The sequence below is a fragment of the Anguilla anguilla genome, chromosome 11 (genome assembly GCF_013347855.1).
Source record: "Anguilla anguilla isolate fAngAng1 chromosome 11, fAngAng1.pri, whole genome shotgun sequence".
Classification (NCBI taxonomy): domain Eukaryota; kingdom Metazoa; phylum Chordata; class Actinopteri; order Anguilliformes; family Anguillidae; genus Anguilla; species Anguilla anguilla.
The window spans coordinates 24,996,638-25,016,862 of record NC_049211.1 but is presented as its reverse complement, the minus strand read 5'-3'; the positions used below and the strand labels follow the sequence as shown (position 1 = coordinate 25,016,862).

The 20,225-nt window shown below is 43.9% G+C and overlaps 1 protein-coding gene across 5 annotated transcripts in view; it reads right to left on the bottom strand.

The window, feature by feature from the left end:
- LOC118207777 (metabotropic glutamate receptor 4-like) overlaps nucleotides 1–20,225 on the bottom strand; it is a 266,491-nt gene that overhangs the window by 109,107 nt on the left and 137,159 nt on the right. For all 5 annotated transcript variants that reach the window (XM_035381804.1, XM_035381807.1, XM_035381803.1 and 2 more), the window contains one exon: nucleotides 19,811–20,027. In XM_035381804.1, the coding sequence (XP_035237695.1) occupies nucleotides 19,811–20,027 (217 nt within the window). The remainder of the gene's footprint in view (nucleotides 1–19,810; nucleotides 20,028–20,225) is intronic.

The window sequence follows — 20,225 nt, the reverse complement described above, 5'->3', positions numbered from 1 at the left end:
TTAATGAAAGACCGTCGACTCAACTTCAAACGTCAAAACAAGATGAGGTCCTGCCAGAACATGCAGCGGAAACAAGTCGGCCCGCAACGGAGCCTGGCGTACACTAATAGAGACGCCGTCAGGGCGCCTCTGAGGGTTTGACAGAATCTCCAGAAGCGTTCAACACTGAACATCATCTAACATACAGTAGCTTTTATTGCAAGCTGCAAGCAATACTGGATAAGAGAGAAGGGGGACATAAATATGATCTATGGGAAACAGGTCAGAGTGTGGAATTACAGGGCAGGCTGTTACTCAACACTCTGGCTTTAATTGACATTAACAGAGCAGCCTGCCACACTGAATGGCACTGCTGTGGGAATCCGAATCGCTTGCCCTTGTACCACCTCCACCATGCTGCTGGCCCACGAGTTTACGCCTCCATTTCCAAATTTTTAAAAAATGAATCTCGGGATAGCTGCGGAGTCTTTGTGCCCTGAACTCCGGTGTGCCTGTCAGCCAGAAAGCGATTCCTGTTAATTCCTGTGCACTAAACTACCTTCGGCCCCCTGGGGCATTACTGCCATATAATCCAGTCTATTAGACAGTTACATTAGGACATTCGTCAGGAAACCGAGGTACCCAACACCAACGGTGAAATACGGATCCGTCACGAAAGTGTTCGTTTGTTATTCCTTTCACGCCAGAGAGCTGCTGGAACTCTTATTAAGTGAGAACGGCTCTGGAAAAAGGGAACATGACCAACATGGAGTTCAAGCATTGGATAAATAGTTGGGAAAATATTGGTAAAAATTGTGAATAAAATACAAATAAAAAATACCATTGAATAAATATAAATATATAGTATATGTTTCTCATATGCTAAAAAACCCACATGCATGTCCACCAAATGCATGTTTATCCATTTTTAAGAGAACAGACTCACCAGGAAAATTGTACATAATATTGCAAAATGGATTGGCTGAGTTAGAATCAATCCTTTAGCCAGAATCAATGTGCAACAACACCACATCAAACAGCAAGTCTCGGCGCTTCCAAAATTCTGTTGACAATTTTAGTTGTTTCTTTATATGCAGTCTATTAATTGGAAATACTATTCATAATTCAGTATGGCATCCCAAACACGGGAGTGGGCGGGAGCTTTTGCCTGGCACTGCTGCCACAGTTAACTGGTATCCCTCTCTCTTTCTCAAGCACAGGCATGTTGCACTTTCTGCTAACACACTGCATTTCTCACTAGCAATTACTGGAAAAAAGCATTGGTCAGAGTGGCTGTTTGCAAATCAATGCCCTTCTCCCCTCTCCCAGGTAACCATAATGAATACAGCCGCTACCTTTACAAGTAGCCTCAGCCTTATGAAAAAGAAAAAAAAAAAACCTGGCTCATCCAGAAAGCTCTAAACAATTTCACAACAAGTAACAGAATTACCAAGTGGGTTAGTAGAGAGGTCAGTCACCACTATAGCAAAGGGCTGGTAATCCACAGATACCACAGAATGGGGTAACTCTCCACAATACTGGTTGTTTTGACTGGAATTGAATTCCCACACAGAGACAGCTGTGATTTACACTTTCAGACCAGACTCATATCGGAGGCCATTTACCGCAACAGAAATTTCATTTACGCATAGCGCCGAAAGGGCGCGTATTATTGAAAATGTGCTCTTCATGTGCTTTTCTTCTGCTTTCAGTCGGACTCCCAACACTGCCCGTCACGTGACTGTCACCTGACTTGGAGAGTAAACTGAGAGATATAGCCTCATGAGGCCATAATTCTCCATATGATGGTGAGTGCCTGACGGCTCGTGAATCAGGTAAGATTGTTAAGTTGGAGGGGAAATGGTTCTTGCATTTCTCATACGCTGCATTTTCTCCAGTCCATTGCACCTTTTCATTGAATTCTGGGTGGCCACACCCACAATGAGAAGTGTCATTCTCCAGCACACTACCGCATTTTAAACAGACCCACCAGATACTCCATATTCTGAAACTTAAATTCTGTTGACACTGACAAATTCCACTTTGAAATCTAATGAAAATTCACTAAGGTGTATGACCTAGTTCAGCACTGTGGCAATGGCCATATTGTACATGGGCATACTGCAGCAGCAAATGCTCCCGTTACCAAGTGAAACCTCCTATTGTTTCATAAAAAAGGAGGGTGGAAGCACTGAAGGAGTAGGCCAACAGGTGGGCAATAAAATCTGAAGGGTTCCCCAAGCTCCCTGCCTCCAGTGAGCGCAGATGTGAGGTGGGTGGAGGTGAGGTGGGCAGAGGTGAGGTGGGCGGAGCTGAAGTGGGCAGAGATGAGGTGGGCAGATGTCAGTGGGCGGAGCTGAAGTGGGCAGAGATGAGGTGGGCGGATGTCAGTGGGCAGAGGTGAGGTGGGCGGAGCTGAACTGGGCAGAGTTGAGGTGGGCGGAGCTCAGGGCTGGAGCACGCTCGGAGGCACTTAATAATAATTCATGGTGACAGCGCTCAGCTCTCACAAGCCTGTCTCCTGTCTCACCAGGAGTCAGGACTGGAACAGTCTGAGACAGCAGAGGTATATTTAGCTCTAATCTTCAGGTGGAAAACAGTTATGAACCGCACTGTATCTAAAGAGTTTGTGCTCAATGCGCTAACATGCTCATTATACTTTGACATCACACATGCCTTTTCTGGAATGAGAGGGAGCCAGAAAATAAAAATGATGATGACAATGATGATTGTTGCTGTCATTTTATACTACAATAATACTGTATATTATATTAATTTGTTGAAAGTATAATAATCACTTTGAATACTAATTTCTATTACTATTTCTACTATTACTATTACCAGTATTATGAATAATAGTAATGATAATAATAATAAATATAGATATTTTTGGCAATATGGGAAAATCTCAGAAATTCTTTTTTTCATGCACACTGTGAAATACTCTGTGACAATCTGACAGGTAACTAAGTGAATACTAATACCAAGTGAAATCCGACTGGGCTTCCAGGAGATGAAATAAGAGTATTTTTGGAAATGCATGGAATATTATCACCTGGAGGAGTCCTCTGCCCCAGACCTACCGAGGATTAGATAACAGCCAAGAAGAAAAGGTCACAGAGGTGCACTGTAACATCACCACCGAGCTTCCTATTAAAACGTAATATCAAATGTGTTACTTTCTGTACCAATTTGTGAAGCAGTAACTGACATTAGCCTCGTGATTAAAATAAAGCAAAATGGCTCTTGAAAAAGATGGGCATCTGTAGGAATAATGAGCAGTTAAAACCGGTATGAGGTCTGTTTACTCATTATTTACGGGCATGCTGGGATTCCCTGGTTAACTGTCCCAGGTGGAACATAAACGTATGAATTACAGCCCACAGCCTCAGACTAGCAGGGTATGATCTGGCAGCATCGTAGGGAAAAACGTACTTACAACATATTTTTAAAAATGTTTAGCATGTTTTCAATGCTTTTAAAGCATATCAATTGCCAATAACTGACATTTTCAGGACTGAATTACAACAATGTTTTCATTCAAAACATGCATGCATGCTGGAAGACAGTATTAACATGTCATTTAAATGCCTTAAGCTCTGAAATTCCTGCCTTCCTTAAAATGATATACCGTCTATATTTTCTTTATGTCGTTCCACATTATATATGAAGGTGGACTGTAACTCTATACAATACATGTGGCCATATCATTAGAATTCCACTGAATTACAAAGAGGTCATAATTGGCTGACCTGAGGCTGCGGCAGGTCTTAGCTTCGCTAAATAGACGTTAAAGAGGCTCAGGAGTTCAGTAATCTTCACACCTGACACAGCGTGGCAACAGAGTTAAGAACAGCCTTGCGCTAATCCGCTATAGAGCCAACGTACGTTACACCAGTGGTAATCTCACACTGATCGTAGACGCAGCAGGAGCAGGGTCGCACACTTTAAGCCGATGTGCTGCACCGTTAGTTTCTCACCAAAGCCCCAGGGTACCCTGGGAGTAATGGCGTTAGCAGAAATTGCAGCGTTGGCTTTTCACTCGATTTTTATCCAGAACTGGACAAAATGGTAAATTGTACGTCACCAAAAATCAGTGTTTACTTCCATCAACATTTAACACATGGATAGCGTGCCTTGCCTGGGGGGACCCCCCCGCTCTAATTATGCTGCTGTATGTGCGAGTCGAGTCTCTGGAAAAAAACCCCAGAGCGCAAGTGTCAAATATGAAAATTAATATGAAAAATATTAGCATGCCCGTTTATACTTTCTCAACACGTATACCACAGAATGCATGGGTGAACCAGAAAAGGAGCTCCTTTTTTTTTATTTACAAAAGCAAAAAAGAGAAAAAAACAATTACTTTCCTTTATGGTTCCTGATATTGGTGAACAATCAGATTATTTTTCTAATATTTGCTGCCTGCTCTAATGAAGGGCACTGGCTGATAGTTAACTGGGCTTGCGCTACTCACCACAGAAGGAGAGGTGCATTTCATGAGGTAGCATTACATTTTCTTTCATTACAAGTTCCTTGTTTTCTTTAAAACATTTAAATGGAATGCCCTTGCGTTGCTAATGGTATGTTAAAGGTATGCTAATTTAACCCTTGATTATTATGAATTAATAATAATGTGGGTTTAATAAAGTATCCATATCCTTCTTAGACACAAAGGCTCTAAAAATAGCTTTTTATAGTGTTACTTGGGGTTAGCAAATTGATATACTTAACTTATTAGCTCCCAGAACCAACTTTTTACGAATCTGAAAATGAGTCTTTAAGACACATACAGTACATGTGGCTGAAACATAAGCCATTTCAAATGTTTATATTTCTTGTCACTTTTAGAATTAATTCTAGAAATCATTTTAGTTACAATATGATGCTTAATTATTGTAATTTCAAAGTCCATTTAACTAAATTATTTTATTGTAATTTTCCTGCCCTTGAAGGTATGATTACCCTGCATCCCAATGGTCTTCGGTTAGAAAACTCAATGATTGGCATCTTGTTTTACTGGCTTTCAGTAACTTAGGCAGGTTACCATGTAAAAAGACTTTTCAAATGGATACTGTAAACTAGCAACATTTTGGAATTTGAAATAATTCACCCAAAAGCAGTCAAACAAATTAAAGATGGTTTCAAACTAACTTGGCTTCATCTATAACTTAGTGTGTTCCAGATAGCTAAGCCATGGCTAACTACAGTAGCTAAAGAAGTTCACAGACTTGCTGTTTAGATCTTTATATAAACTTGAATTTTACTTTGATGATCATACCATTATTTTGCATTTACTGTAGCTTTCAAAAGTTGCCCAAGATAAGCTAAATAAAGTTTGTCCTCTGAGCAGTGTACATTCACAGACAAGTTTTCCTTTAATGTGCATGGCTTTAAAGTACTAATGAAAGCAAGCGCAGTGCAGTGAAAACAACATAGTCTGGAACAGGGTCTTCTTTGTCTACATGTCTATGCTTTTCCCCTAAAAGAGGAAAAAAGTGTTATCAACGTTGCTTTCCCCCCCATCCCTTCTCCACAAAGACCTACAACCAGAGAGTCAGAGGCCTGGGAGAGAGGCATTGCTGACATGGAAATAGTTCCCAAACAGATTGCTTTAAAAGAGCAATTACCATAATCTTCTTATGATGTCACTTCAAGAGGAGAAAATCTTCTCCCTCAATGGAGCTGTTTGCAGGCTTAGATGATATAATCAAAGAGAGGATTTATCTTGTTTTTCTCCTGTCTTTCCTTTTTTTTTCTCCTTTTGGTTTAAGAGGGGCAGGGCAGTGGTACCCACTCTCACTATCAGAAACGGGCCCCGTTAGCGGGCATTAAACTCAGGGACCTGTCAGAGCGCGGCGAACGCCAGGATTTGTGTCCTCAAAAATCCCATTAGGAGAGGGAGCGTAATGAGTGAATTATGTGGGTGCGAATAAACTCCAGGCCCATCTGCAATGCGGGCTAATTTATATGATCAAGTGACAAATCACAGCAGGCCCTGGTTCCTCAAACGGCAATCTTGGAAAGTGCCACACGAAACAAAGTAAGAATGATGGAGGGGAGTCCCTTTGATTTAAAGAGGCTAGACATAATGGCAGCTGGTTTGGCCACTTTGTCTTATATTGTTGCCGTAAACGATGCATTGCACATTTCTCAAAGGGTGAAGACATTAACGCACATTATCCAAGTATCTGCGGGTATAACTCTTCCCTCTCCAGGTGTACGCAGACAGTAATTCAGCTCACTATCACTGTTGAAAATGCAGTCCTCAGCAGTTTCATTTTGCTGTTTACAAATAATCGGCTACCATCCCATAAACAGACTACATATTAATGGCACCATTACGTAGTACACTTGAGAACAAATCATTTGTATAGCAATGGGCAGAAGCATCCTGGTATACTTAAGAGTGCCCATTCATTCACTGATCCCCACATGCAGAGTGATCTCATAGTGAACATGTTACCCATTTATACCACAGAATGTTTAGTGAAGCATTTCAGGTCAAGTACTAATACGAGTGCAATTATGGCAAAGCCCAACTATTTCTTTTTTTCTTTTCAATTTATTATTATTATTATTATTATTATTATTATTATTATTATTTGTTTTGCAAATGACTAATTAAAATCATTGAATTCATGGTTTCAATGCAAATTCCTATCCTGTTCATTGCCTATCAACAGCTTTCTCCTTCCAAAGAGCTTGCCAATTCCTAGTCCCTGTGCATCACCCAATAGCCCTGATTAACTTCAATCTGGTGGTTGGTGAGTCACCAACACTTTTTTTGCAACAATATAATTTAAAGAGAGTTGAGCTGTGTTCAGGGAATATGCAGAACTGACGAGACAGCGTAGCTATGTGACAGGAGAAATATGTGTGTAGGAGTTCAACCAAAGTTTTCTCACAGAATTTCTTCAGAAAGATCTCTTGTCTCAGAAACACAGGCAGTGCTGGCTCTGGGATATGTGGAGTTCTGAGTTCCTTCTCTTTTCTCAGAGGCAAAGTCAGGCATTGCATCAAGCCCGAGTCCTTGGCGCCATCGTTAGCATTTCCTTTCAGCAAATGAGCTCATGCACTGGAAAACACAGAAAGCCCCTTGCACGGTTAAACTTTCCTGGCTGGGGGGTCCTGCATTCATTTTCCACAGGCAGAATTTCAGATTAGGTCCAAGGAATATCCTGGTCTCCCAGTGGCCTGTGTGCAAAGCTGGAAGAATAGCTTACCTCATTCAGAAAATGACAGAAATAATACATCACATAGAACAAAATAAGACCAAACAAATAGGTCACTCGAGGCCAACCCAAGTGATTGCCCTACTCCTTACACCCACGGATACTAAAATCTGGCCCCCACGATCAATGGTACGGCTGATTTTCATTCTCCTTCTCTAATCAGGGACCAAATTAGGCCTGGAATTCAGTGCAGTTCGGAAGTATTTGAACAGTGACACAATTCTGGCTCTGTCCTCCAGCAGAATGGATTTGAAAAGAAACAATGAATATGCAGACAGTCATGTGACATCTCCATCAGGCAATCCATGCAGGAATTACAGCCCTTTTAGACACAGTTCCCCCTTTTTATGGGAACAAAAAGTAATTGGACAAATTAGCAATCTTAAAGTTGCCTTTGTATTCAATGAAGTATGTGACCCATAAGGGTATCTTCCCTGGTGATGCACTGCCAGGGCAGTACTGCAGCCATCTTCAGTTCCTGCTTGTTGTGAGGGATAAATTCCCAACCTGGCCCTCTCAACCTGCCCCCTAATCATCCCCTGATTTAATTGGCTAAAAAAAGTTCTCTCCCTGCCCACCTCAGCGTTCTGGCGCAAAATGCCCGCCATGCATCACCCAGGTGGGTGCTACACATTGGTGGTGGCTGAGATGAGTTTCCCCCAATCACTATAAAGCACATAAAGCATCTGGAAAAGTGATATATAAATGCAATATTCCATCCAAATGAAATGCATGTTCAATTGGATTCAGGTTGGGTGATTTACTTAGCCAGTCAAGAACATTCCACTTTTTGGCCCTTAAAAGACTCCTTAGTTTCTTTAGCAGTATGTTTGAAGTCACTGTGTGGCTGCAAGGTGAAGTGCTGTCAGCTGAGTTTGCAGGTATTTGTTTGGATCTGAGCAGATACGATCTTTCTCAGTCCAATAGAGCACCATTGGAATGAGGTGGAGCGGGAGGTTCACGACAAGAATGTGTGGCTGAAAAAAAATCCACAGGAACTGCATGATGCTATCAAGTCAGCATGGATGAAAATCTAAAAGGAATGTTTCCAGCACGTTGTTGAATCCATGCGGTAAAGAATTCAGTCAGTACTGGAGGCAAAAGGGGGTTCCCTACCTGGTACTAGACAGGTGTACCTAATAAACTGGCCACTGATTGTATATTAGAGACAGACCTGTGTCAAATACATATTTGTTTTGGATTCAAACACTTTTTTATGCTTTACTGATCTTGTCTGGTGTATTGGAAACAATGAAATACTCTCAAAAAGCGCAAACCCTGCATTCTGGTAATACTGGCAGGCTCAATTACACCAGGCAAGATCAATATGGCACAGAAAAGTATTTGAATCCAAAACAAATACATATTTGACCCAGGTCTGATTAGGGATGGGCACAAGTACTCGAGCATTCGAGTGCTCCAAAGACAAGGACTGCTCAAGCACTATAAAGTACTCGAGGGGGAAAAAATGACTTGAAAATAAATTCAGGCAAATTATCGTGTTTAGCTTCATTCTTTATTTTTACATGGCAGCTTTAGAAGCTTGATATTTACTAGGTAATTATGTTGGTTTCAGAAATCATTGCTCCACAGTCGTTATTTCAACAGGTGTTGAAAGTGGTGGAGTTTTCGACATTGTCGACCTGATGATACAAGCCTGATCAGCACTGATGTTCTTTGACCGTTGTTGATGATTCTAAGCAATCTTCAGTGTTCAGTTGCTTTGAAAATTACATCAAAATGTGAGTTTAAAGTAAAGCCAAAATTGTAGATCACATTAAAACTCCACCTCTGGACTTTTTAGCCTACAATATATTTAATTTTTGATTAATGTTTGAATCATTTATATTGATCTGTGGAAATTTTCAGTTTCCCAGACTATTGAAACGCTTTTTTTTTCTGTATTTATTGCCTACATAGTGTACAATAAAAACAATAACAATATAGGCTATATACTTAAGGATGGGCGTTTGTCAGAAAATATTGGCTAAAGTTAGTCACGGTAAAGTTGTTGAAAATCACAGAAAACTGAAAAAAGCAGTGTTTTTAAAACATTAATTTATTAAATTAATAGATCTCATGTGCGAAACGGCTGAAATAACATGCACAACTGCAGACACATAAGAGAGAGCGGGGTAAAACCTAACACAGGGTAAAATGTAACACTTTTTAGGTAGATGCATCGAGCTTGAACAACATATTTCAGGTTAAACAAAATTTATTTTTATCTTCAACGAATGGAGGGAGAGTTTAATAAATATTTCGGGAGATATTGCCAAAAGTCTGTTTTGGCTACAGAGTTCTCTGGTCACTGGATAGTGGTCACCTTTGGGCAGAAGAATCTGTACAGTTACCTAGTCATGTGACACTATCACTGAAATGTGGCGTACTATACTGAATCATGTTTACATGGGTGTGGTATTTAATGCAAGTAAGAGTTTATTTTCTGGGGGAGATAAACAACAGTGGGTGTATTTGTTTTAATTACAAACCGTTCAGTGAGTAATTAAACACATTCTCTGGAGTCATAAACATATCAATATGGAGATCTTATAAAACAGTAGCGTGGTACTTGTATGTTCGTGTGTGTGTGTGTGTGTGTAGGGTATATAGAGAGGGGAAACTATTTCTATCTTGTAGGTAGCTGCTCTATTACAGACATATCTCATGCCCCAGGACAACCCAACACAGGGCAAAGAGTGCCCAGGAATCTTAGTCCACATCTCCAATTCATATATCCTGTGTTAATTGATTTAGGGATAATTTTACCATGTTTGACACGGAGGGGGGGGGGGGGGGGGGCTGTGCTCCTCTACAGTTGCAACAGGAAATGCAAACTCAAAGGGAACCAAATAAAGCATTCTTTAAATGTATGTGAAATCTAAAGCCGAATCTGAATAACCCAATTACCAGGTTCATATGAAGGTCGTAGTGTGTAATGGGAAACCACCCCTTATGGTAAATTTCAGAGCTACATTATTCTCACAGGGGAGGACAGTTCATCATTCTTTGGGAGGGCAAAAATTTCTTTCATGATCAGTCATATTTTTTGAGGTAAGTTTTATCGCCACTGGAGATGTAAAATACGATGATGCCATCAAGCCTGAGCAAAGCACTGTAAATAGCACCAGATTTATCAGCAGCAGGCGTGTGCAGGCCACGCGTCACAAATTATTCTCTCTCTCACTTCTACTTCTACTTTTTTTTTCTTCAGCGCTTTCTACTGGCATCATTTCTCCCAGGGAGTAACCTTTGTCCCAGATCTTCCATGTCATTTCACATTTCATTTAGGGAAAAAAATGAGTGTGCTGCACACATGCTGCTTGGAGCAGTGGCTCAGTTGAAGCAGTAGCTTTCTTCAGCCGGACCTGCTGCAGCGGTACCGATCCGTTCTGGAAACGCCCGGGTCGGCTCGAAATGAGGCGGCCCGCTCGAGCCCGGCAGGAAATGAGTTTGCTTCAGGCCCGCGAACCGGTACCCCCCAGGGTCTCTCGGGAACAAAACCCATACTTGAGAAAGGCAACAGAAAACAATGGGTTTCCGGTTTTAATTGAGACATGGTCCGCACTGCAGTTCTTCTGGCAGGAAAGATTAGCTCACCAAACAAGAAAAAAATGCCATGAAAGTCAGCATGTGTGGCCCTGTGACACGAGAGCCTGCACAATACGAGAGCCTACACAACAGGATTTTGAGGGAGGGGTTTTTGCCACTGAATGATTTTAACCAAAGCTGAATATTGTCCTGCAGCTGTTTTTATTTTTATTTTATTATGGCATAAATATATCATCTAGTACTCATACATGTAAATGTGGTTAGTGTATTTAATAAGAGAATTTCAATTTTAACAATTCTACCACACTGAAAAATCAAGTCTGCAGCACATTGTAAAAAAATGACAATGTCTTTTCTAAAGTGGCTTTGTAATTGGCTGAAAATAACTTATTAAACAGGCATTTTTGTTGTCCGTGTTGTTAAAACACATTGAAGCTTTCTGAAATATTTTTACCTTTCACCACCTGTAAAATGTGTCTTTTGTTAATTACAGGATGCTGCTCCAAGAAAGCCTAGACCTAGAAACTTATAAATCTTGTCGTGTGTATTTTATAATAAAATCAACAATTAACATGAACTAAAAATAGTTAAATGGTAAATGTTTTTTTTCTTCACTCACAGTTTGGTAATTAAACTTTTTTGATCATTGCAAAACCTTGGTATGGATGGTATTGAGTATTTAGTATTCAATTATTTAGGATGAAAATAAATGGGCAGCACTCATTTAATGCTAAACAGCCATTAAATAGTTCAATAAAACGATGGAATATGACCAACGCCTGTGGTCATTGTCAGTTTTTGTGGACTGCAGTTCAGAATAAATGTATTTTTAAACATGAGCCCTTACAACTGTGCTTCAAGCAACAGACCACAGGACATACTCTGCTCTGTGCATAAAGCTGTAGTCAGACGGGTGGTAATCATCTAAAATTGGACAGAGCAGCCCCAGGATATCACTGACTCTAGACTGGTCCCCAATTCCAGCGTCGATCGCTGTGGTCGCCTAGTCACAAGACGCAACGCAAGTGCCTCGGTAACACAGCAGACCCCCCGTGGCTACCAATTAAGCCACGAGAACATAATTATATAAACAAACTGCTACAATGTGTGCTTGAATCATTCAGTGGGATGTTTGAGCAATCTCACATAATTAATAGAGAGCTGAAAGCAAACCATGCACTGGGGAACTGACTGCAGTTAGAAGTCTATACGGAAAGAGGGAAGGAAGGCACACTACAACACAAAACTACGGAATGCGACACACTGGAGGGTGCAGGAAGTAGGTCACAGTCAGTGATTGCTTTGCTCTGCTCGAGAAAAGATGTCACACAAATGAGAAGTAGAACTTGCTTCTCCGAACGATCCCTGAAAAAGAGATTTTTCATCCAACAGGTCCCTCCCCCGTGTATCTGAATGAGAAGCACATTAGCTTCACTGTGACTATGCAGAAAATAAAATTCCAGTGTACATCCGAGAGGATGTTACCCAGTTTGCATTGTCTATTATCCAGATCTACAGGGCAGAATACACGTACACTAATAATAATTAAAAGCCGATTGGCTCTTACCCCTTAAGTGCTCTTGTTTACTTGCTTTGTATCTATGTAATGACTGGCCTAATAAAGCAAATATGGGCTACAGATACAAGTATCAGATGATGAATGGGATATTCCTGCAAGAGCGATCACTCTAAAACAATCAGAGGGGAAATGGTATGAGATCTAATCAGGAAGCAAATAGGTGAACAAATGCATGCGAGCGGATGAACGGTAAGAGGACTCCGCTGTCTAGCGGTGGCACGGTGGCGTGTGGTGGGGGTGGTCTCTGTGTGTGTGTATGTGTGGTGGGGGTTCTGCCCAGCTTGGGGGTGAATCTTGTGAACACGTTGAGCAAGGAAATGCGACCTGGCAGAATTGTGGCAGGTAACTCGGTACATGAAAGGTTAAGGGCACTGCCCTGTGGGTGAGCCTCCATGAGGACCCACATCTCATCAGAGCCCATCATTTGGGCCAGGGACACGGGACAGGGGGTGCGCTGCAGGGCCAGCGTGCTGCTCCGTCAGAGTCACAAGCACCCCTCCACTCAGACGCGCAGCCCCCCCGACAGCCAGGCTTAGAATAGACGCACAGCACAACAGTGTTCTACACCAGAGCATTTTCAACTTCAGACGAAGTGACAAGGAAGAAGATCCTTCAGAATCAGGATCCTTTAAGAGGGAGAGCTAAGCATTCTGGCTGAGGAAAACATTGACTGCATCCCCAGGGATTTACAAAAGTTTTATCTTTGAAGACACGGCTGCTTGATAAATGAGCAAATATTATCTTGTGCTAACTGCATCCTCTCAGCACTTAAACATCAAAGAGAAAACTTCATTTCTGAGCAAACACAAAGAAACACCAAGTGTGCAAGGATTTTTGATTAAGTTAGGTTATAGGTTCCACCATTTGGTTATAAATGGTGTTATAAATGTTGAGTAACAATTCATAGATGTTTAATAGCATACTACAACTAAAGCTAATAAAGCACTGTAAAACCATTATTTAATTACCAAAAGCTGTCAAAGCCAAATAGGACAGTCATTAAATTTAATGACATTGGCTTTTGGAGGGAGGGATTTAAGAGTGCAAAGAATTTCTAATCTAAAACTTATTTCCACCTTATAAAACCAAGAATAGAAGTACAGAGCAGAACATCAAAGAAAAAAACCTCCATAAAATGACTTCATAAAATTATATCTACCATATTTTTATTTGCTTCCTACCTTTGAAAAGGTTACTATCCTGCACACTTTTCCCAAAGGGACAACCCCTTTTTTTAAAACACAACAGCTCCAGAAACTGAATCAATCCAAAGTGACATAAAATTCTCCACTAAAAAAGTGCTAAAAATATAACTGCCACACTTCAAATCCCACAATAACCTGAAATAAATACCTAGAAAATGACAATGGCGACAAACGTTTCGCACGTACTTTATTTCAGACTCACAGACGAGCTCACAGACGAGCAGCACCTACACAGGTGTGTACGGTCCCGGAGCAAACGGCCGGCCTTCAGCCGTAATGAGCCGTGATTGTGGAGTGCCGGGCGCCGGGGCGAGGCCAGGCTGGCGGCTCTCAAACCGGAACCCGTCAGGGAGCCGAGCGGTGCCTCATTATCCTTATTATCCACAATGCCTTCATCAGCCGGTCGCTAAGGCCCGCGCCATTGTGCTCCACGGACGCACTGCTACCCCTGGGCCCGGGTTTGAATGCAAGAGCCGGGAAAACACAAAGCAGCTGCCCCGCGGTAAAGGCTGCCGGACCCAGGCTGGGCGACCACCAAAAATCAGAAGTGGGAGTGAGACTACGAGCGGGGAGGAGCCGCAGGTCTGACAGCAAAATCTAAAACGTTCCATCCGTTGACATCAGTCTCATCAAGTATTATGACAGTGGTTTGATAATACATTCCATATTTACTATCCTTTCTCTTGCAGGCCAACAGCAAGCTGATCGAAAACAAACCATATTTAATGGACGAATACATAAGTAGAGACAATCTTTTGTATTTTCACTTTTTTTGTTCCATGCATTCCAGCCCAATGGTACTTAATGATATATTTGACCCTCGATAATCGCTTCATGACAGAGAGCAAACACACTCTCACTCTGTTGATATGTGCATGCTGAGGTAGACAGGTGTTGATGTCTGCAGCAGCCCATGAAGTCATGCTCATTCATTTAGATGGCTGGAGGCGCGCAGATACGATGAGGCATTCAAATAAGCGGCTAAATGTCAGCACGGCCAATAGCTGCCGCCCGTGGTTTATGAGTCACTGTTTATGGCCATTCAGCTTCCATTTGAACGCAATGAAATGAGCATTCTTCCGCAAACACAGACACCAATTAACTTTTCATTAACAATTAAAACACACATTTAAAGGCGTGGTAAAACTGTGACAAAATGGGAGCTTGTGCACGGTGCAGGACAATCTTTTTCCACTTTTCCAGCACAATTTAGATTGCTGCTGTTGCATTTGAACTTATCTTCATATTTATCAAATAGTTGTAATTCTGGCTATTTCACAATCTGAATCCTGAGGGTTTCATGTTTTGTGGAGGATATCAGTGTCTTTTGTTTTACTTGGCAAAAAGCACAGTAAAGCATTCTAGCCTGGATTCAAAAAATATTTTTGGCACAATTCAGAAGTCAAAAAAGCTCACAAAAAAACATTGTTTGCATTGCAAAAAAACAGCACTGCCATTGTTGTAAGATACTGCTAGCAGGTAGTCTAACCAGCTTTAGAACCATTGCTACTGGCCATCAAAATGGAGTTTTAGTAAAGATTTACAAACGGTCCACCGTTTCTAAACGACAGCGCAAACTGCTTCATTAAAAGGCGCTGCACAACAGCTTAGCTCTTGGCATCTCTGACGCAGGGACCTTTTCGAAATTTCACACAAATGGGAACGTCAGCACTTGAGCTCGGGTGAGCGGGATGCTAATTGGACATGTCGTGCTTTATTGGATATTAACGGGGCTGCTGGACTGCCTCCGCCCTTCATGCTCAACGCCGTGCCAAAGCGGTAATGGAGGTTTAACTGCTGTTGTTGCGCGTTCCTTCTAAATGCCACAATGCCCCGGTGTGGCTGTCTGCCGATGTACGCTGTTAACCTGATGGACGTGCTAATTGCGTCTCTGAAATTGGCTCCGATGTGTCGATGCACACTGGGCTGTACAGGGGCTGCGATCGGCCTGGGAGTCCGCGAGCCAAGCCGAACGCAGCGGTTTAAGCATTCTGTCCCTTCAGCCATCCGGCGACAAAAAAAAAGCCAGGAGGTCGCGTGAAGCCCGCTGTCGGTAGAGCGCTTGCGGTTGGAGGGCCTGACCCATAACAAAGAGGTTTAGCTTCTAAACCGGCTCCACGCGGAGCCGGGAGTTCTGCGCTCTCTCCCTGGATCAGCCGGGAGGCAGGGGAGGCGCGGCGGCCCGGAGACTGACAGGCCTGTCTGTGGCGATCACGTCCAGCGGCAGGCTGGGTCAGAGGGCTGTGTGTGGGTGCGGAGGTGGGGGGGGAGGAGCGGGGTGGGGGGGGGGGGGGTGTGCGTGCACCGGCTGCGCCACGCTCCGGGCAGGGCGAAGCCCCAAAGTAAGGCGCCCAGTAAGGAGACACGCAAGACTCCCCTTAATGTGACACGCTTTCATGCAAGCGTGCGCGTGTGCGCGTGCGTGTGTGTGTGTGTGTGTGTGCGCATGCGTGTGCGCTCTGTAATTCTCCTTCCAGCTCTTACCATCTCTTCTTGTCGTTTCTTGATTTCTCCTTACTTCCACCCCCCCATCATCTTCTCGTTTTTTCCCCTTTCTGAGTTATACCCCACATTTTCTGGAAGCCCCCCTGAGCTACTGCTCTTCCCTCCAATCAGCAACCTACTCTCAGTTCTGGCCAATGATCTCTCGGCTCAGAACGATATTTCACCTCCCCCCGTGCACAGGCTTCCAAGCCCATGTCTTGGTATAGGGACTATATCATTTGCTGGTTTCAGCAGCCAGTGGAATTGGATTATCCTCAGAACTGGTCGCTGCCCATCTGTTGTAAGGGAGCTTAACTCTGGTCCAGTTCCATTACACAGCCTGCTCAGACCAGGGAGGGTTTATTAACCCAGAGGGGGGGAGGCAAGAGGGCCTGAACCCTGACATACAGCCTTGAGCTCAATACTGCTCCACCATCCTGTGATCACCAACACACTACTGCTAATTCCCTCCAGACCCCCCTCCCCCCAATACCCAGAAACAGCAGTTCCACCAGAGTGCTGTTACAGCAGTGTAAAATTTACTCTGTTAGAGTCATTTTAACTCTAAGTGAATGTGGGGTAAAAGTAAACTCTGGTAGTTGTATTCACACTGAGAAACTTGCGGTGTTTGCTGCGCTATTCTGTTATTTGCTCAGTCCACATTTGAGCTTGTATGGTGTGTCTGTACATCTGTACAAAGGAAGGGTCATTCATTCTTTTTTTACTTTCTTTCACTCTTCCCTTCCAGTTAAAATGCGTAGCCTTGCAAAGATCTCAAAACCTTTCAAAAATGTATTATACAGGCCCACAGATATTCAAAAGTAAATTATATAATGCCGCAACTCTAAAGTCAAATAAAAAGAGTTTGGTTAAAGCGCTTTCTCATGTTCCGTTTAGAATGTGAGGTCATTAACCTCACCTCGCCTGCTAGAACACGACAATGCAGCCACTTTTGATCGATGGTGTCAAAGGTCCCGTAATACGCTGCAGCATACAAGGGGGCGGGGAAAACAAGGGCCTCAACGGTGAAGGACAAGGCCCAAAAACATGACCGCACATCCTCCGTGTCCTCCATTCAAGGCAGAAGTCACTCATTCTCCTCCTGGAGAAGACGAGTCTGCGGAATATTGAAAGAGGGGCAGGTGAGATCTCCCCGCTGCCTGCGCTGGCCTGGCAGCGCGCTGTGAGAGACGGGCAGGCCGCCCCGCTGAGGATCAGAACACAGAGCACAAAGCACAGCAGCCGGGAAAGGGAGGAGGGCAAGGAGGTTCAAGGAGACACGTGTCTTTCTTCACACTTCAGAATGAAGCCAAAAAAAGACTTCAGAATAAAGAACAGCTATGGGTCACAGAGATGAGCACGTACGCACATACACCCACACACGTACGCCCATGCACCCACACACACACACACATACACACACACACACACACACCCACACACGTGCGTGCACACACACACACACACACACACACACAGACACACACACACACGTGCACACACACACACACACACACACACACGCAGACACACGTGCACACACACACACACACACACACACACAGACGCAGGTGCACCTACACACACACAGACGCCCACATGCACTCCCACACACACACGTGCACACACACAAACACACAGATGCACAAGCGCTCACACACACATGCACTCAGCATCTAAAAAGATATATAGTGTTTGATTGTGCAATGAAAAGAGATCATTGCCTTGCCACAGGTGAATATTAATGTATACAAGCATTTCATGAAGGCATTTCTTCACTGACATCAAGTATTTATTCAATAAAAGTGAGTTTTTTCACTAATTAATTTATTCTCCCCCATGGCGTCAACCAATACCCACCTGTTTCTCAGCTGACGTTGCCAACATTATTTCAGCTCGTCAATCTATACTAGGTTTGAGCCGAGGTTCGTGACAAAGATAAATAGCCTTGAGGGGTTTGCTAGGGAACAACAAGGCGTCAAATCAATCATTTCCCACAATATCCTTGTCAGGGGCGCAACCACGCAAGTGCATTTTAAACAAGAAATGTGTTCATTCACCACGAGAACATGGTGGCTATTCATTTCCGGGCCATTTTTCTTTGGGGGGGGGGGGGGTGTTTGGCTTCAAAAGGTAAATTTTTCCCTTGACGTTCTGGCACATTTCAATGTATAAGTGTGCTGAATTGCACCAATGGGAATCTATAACGGGTATTCGGCCACTATAGCAAGAAGAGAGGATAATTTGGATTTGCAAATGGCCTCTTGCCAAGGAGCCAGGATGAGTGGGCCAACATATCCCTCCATCCACAGACAGACTGACACAAACGCTCGTGCACACACACAGACACCACACACACACACACACACACACACACACACCAACAGGGACAGCCCTCCGACTGGGCAGGCCCCATTTAACACCCTTCATCTCTCTGGTGTGTTGGCAACAAAGTTAGGGTCAATTCTATTTCAATTCATTCAATTTGGTTAATGAATTGAAAATCAAAGAGTGAACTGAAAAATACTCAGAGCATTATGGCCATTTTTCACTTCGCAAGGTTCAATTCATTTCCTGCACTGACTGAACTGAAACAGAATTGACTCCTAACTTGGTTGGCAGGTGCGATGCGGCCAAATTCCATTTTACAGCATGTTCGGGGATTTGCAATTCCGGTGTCACTCACCCTCTGAGAGGGAAACCCTGGCTTCCACACAAAAATGGGAAGAGGTCCAGGCCTTGTTCCCCCCTCCCCCTCGTCACACCGAATAATTGAGGACACCACATGCCACCATAAGCTCACAGAACCAGCTTCCACCGCTTCAATATACAGCCTGCCACTCATGGTGCTCAGTACAGAGAGGAGTTTTACTTAAAAAAAAAAATATACACAAAACCTCACCCCAACAGTTCACAGTCCTGTACGCAAGACCTTGAACAGCATTCGCTGAACTAATGCCTCTGTGTATTACACAAATCATATTAATTTTCAAAGCTTTATGCCATTGCCCCCGGCAACAATATTTTCCTCAGATAACAAGCCACCTCAAAGACAATATAAAAGGGCTGGTGTCTCCGGATGGCTCTTGATGGAGTCCGTGAAAATAAAACACGACGTGCACTTCGCTTTTAAGATTAAAAAAAAAACACCCACGGAGGATAAAATTACTCGTCGTAATGGAAGTACGGCGACCCCAGATCAAACAGGGGCAAAGGTATTCGCAAGGCTGCTATGTCTGTCCTACAAGTTTTTGTTCCTTGGGCCATGAACAGGGACGATGCAGTGGCCCGCGCTGATTGGCTGAAGAGGAGAAAAGCCTGGAGGCGTGGCTCGGAATGCCTTCACACCTCGCCATGACAACCCCTCTCTTCCTCTGAGAAGCTTCAGAGCCTCATTGAAGCGGCTCGGCACCCCGCACGCCTGCATACTGGTCGAAAAATGGCCTCTAAGAGGGAGGCGTGTTTCTGTGCCGGCACAGACGAGACGGTGACAGGAAAAGTACACGGCGGAGGAGAAGCGTGCGGGCGATGTCCGCTTCCATTATGCGCCAGTCAGCCGCTCACAAAAGGCGCGGCTGGGGGTCCCCGACCTCACCGCTCCGGGGCAGAAACCGGCGGCTCTCTCATCGACGTTTTTAACCGCGCTTCCCACAAACGCTTAGAGACGCCCCGTCACGCTCTCACACAGGCAGACGAGAGCTGTAACTCTTCGGCGTGGACGCACAGAAACGTTGAAAAAGCGACACACGGGCGCTGAAGTCGGGGGGAGGGGCACTCACCGTCCTCGCGGGACTTCTGGATGAAGGCGTCCACGCCGCTCTCCCCGTAGTTCCCCTCGGACGCCACCGTGGAGACGTAGTTCCAGCGCATGGCCTTGACGATGTCCACCATGGCCTGGGCCTGGTAGGTGTCGGGCGGGACCACGCGGGAGAAGAAGTCGTAGCGGGTGTTATCGCTCAGCTCGGGCGCCGTGGAGGCGTAGCTCACCTGGGGGATCTGTGAAGAGAGAGAGAGGAAGGGAGAGAGAGAGAGGCGGTTAGCATCTCAGGTACGGGTATTAATTACCAGCGGTAACATACTGTAACTGACAGGCAGTGGCCACTGGTTGCCCCCTCATTCAGATCACAGCTGGGACCCGGGGTGATCTGCAGCTGACATCTACCACAGGCACATCTGCTGTGAAACTAGTGGCCA